The 5,706-nt window shown below is 31.7% G+C and overlaps 1 protein-coding gene across 1 annotated transcript; it reads left to right on the top strand.

Annotated features, from left to right (window-relative positions):
• The first annotated feature begins 726 nt into the window (after window positions 1-726).
• Window positions 727-3,100, top strand: LOC141710868 (cyclin-D4-1). Its single transcript, XM_074513377.1, has 6 exons — window positions 727-1,320; window positions 1,604-1,690; window positions 1,802-1,900; window positions 2,031-2,235; window positions 2,340-2,461; window positions 2,624-3,100. Exons 1-6 carry the CDS (start codon window positions 1,036-1,038, stop codon window positions 2,843-2,845), a joined length of 1,020 nt encoding a protein of 339 aa, XP_074369478.1. The 5' UTR covers window positions 727-1,035; the 3' UTR covers window positions 2,846-3,100.
• Window positions 3,101-5,706: the final 2,606 nt, after the last annotated feature.

Below are 5,706 nucleotides of genomic sequence, written 5' to 3'. Positions count from 1 at the left end.
TAATCCTGCTCAGCCTCCTCTTCCTCCACGCTCTCAGTCTCCTCCTCGTTGGCACACTTAAGAAGTTGTCTCATCACAACTGGATCATCAGGACTCTTGAAGTCCTTAGGATGGACAACAGAGAACTTTTCCTTAACGGCTCTGATTGTCGTATCCCATCTAACAGAAAAATAAATGGGGTAAAGCGTCTCGTCATGAAATCTGAAAACTTGGAAGAAGACACATAGGTTTTGATCAGCTTTTCCTTCTTTTTTTTACTAAACTAAGTCCCGCAACAAACACCTCCTACTTGGCCTTCAACTGAACCTCAAACCTAGCCACCTTGTTCTTTTGTTTTTTAACCTCTTTCTGATGATTTTCAGAGCAGGCCTTCTACGACTTAGCGTGATGGAGAGTCCCCTGAATGGGTCATTAGACCGAAAAAAGAAGGAATGACAAATGCTACAAGTTAAAAAGAAAATAGGAAAGAAATATAAATATTTGCGATAATTACCATAAATAAATAATTAAATAAAAAAAGATATCTTTAACAATTTAATAATGATTGATTTATCAATCAAACTAAATCATACATTAACATTTGCAACTTGCAAGCAGCCATTAACATAATTAACCATTTTTAGTGTAACTCATTACTAAAAAAACGAGAGAATCCAGCAAATACAAATGATATGACCAATTCATGTTAAAACCATACCTACGAAAATTAATTATGATGTAAGAATTCTTTATCAACGAATCCGCAGCCTTCTCTCGCCCCCAACTCTCTCACTTGCCCTAAACACATAACTTCATTACACACATAGACACAGACACATAATAATTTATATATGCTTACACTAAACAGTTACACACATTTATAAATGTATATATGTATATATAAAGATCACTTGTTTGCTACAGTCTATCTATCCCAAACTTCATTTCATCACTTTACAGCAATGCTCCTTGATTTCTTTATTTCAACTTGTTCTTTTTTCATCAATCTTCATTATAAATGAGATTTCACTAGGGTTTAACAACAGGGTTTTTAATATGGCAGACCAAAGCCTCCTCTGCACAGAAACCAATAACTTGTGTTTTGATGATGTTGAGGCTAAAGATGATCAGACCCATCAGGTAGATTTTGAAAATGTGGTGGCGGTGGGTAATGGATCAGAACCTTTGGTTTGTTTTGTAGCATTGCAGAGTGATGATATTTTGTGCTTGTTGTTTCAAAGAGAACATGAACTTTTGCCTAGAGGTGATTTTTTACAGAGATTGAGAAGTGGTGACCTTGATTTGTCTGTCAGAAAAGAGGCTCTTTATTGGATTTATAAGGTCAGTGTTTCTATTATTATTTTTTTTTGAGGTTTTTTTCAATGTGGGAATTTATTTTTCTTGGAATTTATTGACTTTTTGTATGGTTTTTATGACATTGAATTTGTTTTTGTGTATATGGGTTGTTGGATTTTCTTCCCTTTATATCACATTGTGTTTGATAAAGGCTTGACATTCAATATATGTTATTTCAATGAATTGTTATCATTTTATCAATGTGATTAATATGGTTATGGTTTAGATTTCTGATTTGGGTTTTTTTTGTGCCCTGATTGCTGAACAGGCTCATGCTCATTACAAATTTGGAGCATTGAGTGTTTGCTTAGCAGTAAATTACTTGGATCGCTTTCTTTCTCTTTATGAATTGCCGGTAAGAAGCTCACTGCATAAACTCAAGTCGCATTGCTTGTTTGTGATTGCCGTTGATGATGTTGTGTATTGGAAATGCTAATCGTTTCTTGATTTTATGTTCATTGGATAGAGTGGAAAAAAGTGGACTGTCCAATTGTTAGCGGTGGCCTGTTTATCACTAGCAGCAAAAATGGAGGAGGTTAACGTGCCACTAACTGTTGATTTACAGGCAAGAAAGATCCTTTTGAAAATTTTAAGATGCAGCTTATGTATTTTCTCTGGTTCATATAGGAAAAAGATTTAAGCTTGGTTTGTATTGTTGATTGTTATGGTAAATATGGAGATTTTGGGTAGTGCAGGTGGCTGATCCTAAGTTTGTTTTCGAGGCTAAAACAATAAAAAGAATGGAGCTTTTGGTATTGTGCACATTGAAATGGAGAATGCAAGCTTGTACCCCTTGTTCATTCATCGATTACTTCCTTCGAAAGATCAATGATGTTAACACGCTTCCATCAGGATCTTTGATCAATAGGTCAATTCAATTCATCTTAAGAACAATGAGAGGTCTCACCCTTGATTCAGTTATCATAAACAATTGTACTTTGGTCTATGTTAGTTTTGTGGTGTTCAATGTATCTGATACATTTCTTGTTGGGAATTGAATGCAGGTATTGATTTTTTGGAGTTCAGGCCCTCAGAAGTTTCAGCAGCAGTGGCAATATGTGTTACAAAGGAAATACAAACAGTAGACATTAATAAGGCAATGGCCAGTATGATACATGTTGAAAAGGTAAATAATTGCAGTGCCCACTAAAATAAACACAGGACAGATGTGCTGGTTATTGTACTTTTGTTCATACTAAAAATTTTGGTATTTTTCTTTCCAAGTTGGTGAAAGTGCAGAACTATTAGAATTATTTGGTTAACATGTGGGTTTGGTTGGAGTTTGCAGGATAGAGTAATGAAGTGTATTGAAATGATTCAAGATCTGACATTGATTGCTGAGACTAGTAATGGTACAAGTATAGTGCTGGCAACAACACAAGTGCCTCAAAGTCCTAATGGGGTGTTGGATGCTGCATGTTTGAGCTATAAAAGTGATGAGAGAACAGTTGGGTCATGTCCAAACTCTTCACACACTAGCCCAGACACTAAAAGGAGAAGACTTGATTGATCATTTCAAGAGGATTTTCTAGTCATGAAATGTGGATTTTACTCCATCACTCATTTCCATATTTTTAGTTGAATGGGAGTTTTGGTGTGGCTGCTTTTGCAAGTGACCACCTTTAAGATAGAGAAAAGAAAAAAAAAATTAGTATTTATTAATATAAATATATTTAGAGAGAGAGAGAGAATGAATCTTGTGCTTTGAGCATGAATATAATTATTATGACCAGCTGTTAATAAAATGTCATGTTGACACAACAAAGTGTGGGGGGATAGGCCAAAGAGTAGAGGACTATTTGTCATTTTATATATAAAATTAAGGAATTTTATAAATACTCAAGTTTTATAAATTACTTGCAAAAATATTATCATTTTTCAAAAATATTTGCAGAAATATGTTCTGTAATTTTGGAAGCATTTTGCAATCGAATGTGTAACTTGAATTTTAAAAAATATTTACAAAAATACATTCTGCATATTTGTAACTATATATACAACATAATTTGTAACCGAAAATTAAACATACAGTGCAAACCGAAATATAACCTAAATAGATGTACAATTAAAGGTAAATGCAATCTCGGATTTTTACAAATATTTTAAAAATAAAATAGTATTTTTGTAAATGATTTTTACAAATATTTTAAAAATAAAATAGTATTTTTGTAAATCTTTTCAGGAGTTGATGAATTCGCAAATAATTTTACAAAAAATTATAGTTTTGATAAATTCCCTAAAATCAAATAGCAATGTACTGCTCTTAATCCATTTTTGGATTCATGGATGATGACTGGCTTAACTACCAAGTAATTTGTAAGTTAAAAAAATCAAAATTATTTTAATTTACGAGTTATTATCATATTTTAGCTTGTGAAGAAGGGGACCAAAAAAACTCACGACATGAGCGCTTGATATAAATTGTTGTAGAAAAACGGGCGCCAAGATAAAGCTTATAAATAACAATAATGTAGCTGAGATGACAAGAAAATAGACATATTATATTAAATTAAGTGGCTTGGCAAAAAAATAAAAATTAAAACTAAAATTAAGGGGTGTCGAAATGATTGAATTTCCGGAACATAAATTGTGAAATGATTCAAAAATTGACCTGGTTGCCTTCATCTGCGTATTCGCTCATCACAAGCCATAATTACTGAGGTACCCCAAACATATACTATTAGAAAAATATTATAAAAAGGTCTGACAAAACATTATCTGTACATTCCCGTAAAAAAAATCTTTATAATTTACTGCAGTATGTTTTGGTTAGCCAATAAAACCTTTAGCTATTTGCAGGGAGTCGTGTCTTATTTTTAGTTTTTTACTTACGAACCGATACCGTACTAATGTTGTCTGCGATACTAAAAAAAAGATTTTACCTGAGTATTCGGTTATTCGGTAACCGAACCGAAATATAATTCGGTTACCGAATGCCTAATAAGGGTAAAAATCAGAACTGAATAATGAACCGAAACAATTTCGGTTATTTACCGAACCGAAATAATTATTTCGGTTAAAACTGAAATCCGAATTAGGAAATTTTTTTAAAATTTTAATAATAAAATATTTAATAAATTACAACAAAGATTAATGATCGTACAACACTTAACTTATACTCTTAGCTCCACTTTCATGCACCTGAATATTATGGTGTGGTGTCTTGATTACAATAAAAGTAATTCTAATTAGTTACTTTATTATTTTATTTTAGCAACTAAATTGAAGATCATGAAAACTAAATACATTAAAATCTAAATTAGGCAAATAGCAATTAAATATAACAAATAAAAAGAGAGGAAAAGTGAAGTTGGGAACGGAAAATTGATAATTCAAGTGAAAAAAGAAAGGAGCTAGGTAAAAATAAGTAATATATAAATAAATATATTTATGTATATATTAATATATATTTTTTATTATATTTCATTAATTCGGGTATTTCGGCAAAAAAACCGAAATACCGAATAACATAAAAAATCAGAACCGAATTATTTCGGTTCGAATTATTTCGGTTCGGTAACCGAACCGAATTATTTCGATTATTTCGGTTCGGTATTCGGTTAACCGAACCGAATGCTCACCCCTCACCGAACCGAATTATTTCAATTATTTCGGTTCGGTATTCGGTTAACCGAACCGAATGCTCACCCCTTATCTTAGCACGCTTGCGCATCTTAGCGTTTGATTGGGATAAATTTACATTATATGCTTTTCCTCACCTAAATTATATATTATTGAACTTACTTTTACATTTTGTCATCGTGTATGGAATTTTTCAGTTGGAATATACACCTATATGAAACCGGGTCACCGCTGTTTACGAAATCGTCTCGCTCGAACTCATTTAAATAAGTTGACTCAAGTCATTTTCATGCAAAGATTCCGTTTTATTTAATTAAACGATAATGAGCTGATTTCGATTAAAAACTTAAATTTAATTAAATATAAAATTATATGAGACGGCTCACCTGAAATTAAATAAATTGAGTTCGGGGAGGTTTAAGATTGATTATTTAAGCGAGTTCAGCTAGTTTAGTCCGAATTACTGCAACTTCTTTAAAAAAGGGAGTTACTAGTCTCCGAATTGATAAAAGATTGTAAAGCTAAGAGTTGCAAGCATGCTATAAACTTCAAGAGCGAAGTCCAAAGATTACTTATCAATAACGATCAGCTAATCATCCTTTATTTTATTTTTATTAATAAAAAATTTAACTCTCTTTCTTTTTTATTCATTTTCTCTCTCTTTCTTCCACTTTTATCCAATTCTTTATAAATATATTATTATAATAATAATAAAAAATGTATATAAGGATCATTGTTGGAGTTAAAATACAAAACAATCTTTTAAATCACTAAGAGTTATTATTTTAT

Source organism: Apium graveolens, chromosome 3 (genome assembly GCF_009905375.1).
Source record: "Apium graveolens cultivar Ventura chromosome 3, ASM990537v1, whole genome shotgun sequence".
Classification (NCBI taxonomy): Eukaryota; Viridiplantae; Streptophyta; class Magnoliopsida; order Apiales; family Apiaceae; genus Apium; species Apium graveolens.
The sequence above is the reverse complement of the archived record's forward strand: the minus strand, read 5'-3'. Positions and strand labels throughout refer to the sequence as shown.

What these genes read in the sequence shown, in the direction of transcription:
- LOC141710868 (XM_074513377.1), top strand. Translation starts at nt 1,036, where the DNA reads ATGGCAGACCAAAGCCTCCTCTGCACAGAAACCAATAACTTGTGTTTT. An exon ending in CATCTTAAGAACAATGAGAG is followed by an intron (nt 2,236 to 2,339) that starts GTCTCACCCTTG and finishes AATTGAATGCAG; the next exon opens with GTATTGATTTTTTGGAGTTC. An exon ending in GTATGATACATGTTGAAAAG is followed by an intron (nt 2,462 to 2,623) that starts GTAAATAATTGC and finishes TGGAGTTTGCAG; the next exon opens with GATAGAGTAATGAAGTGTAT.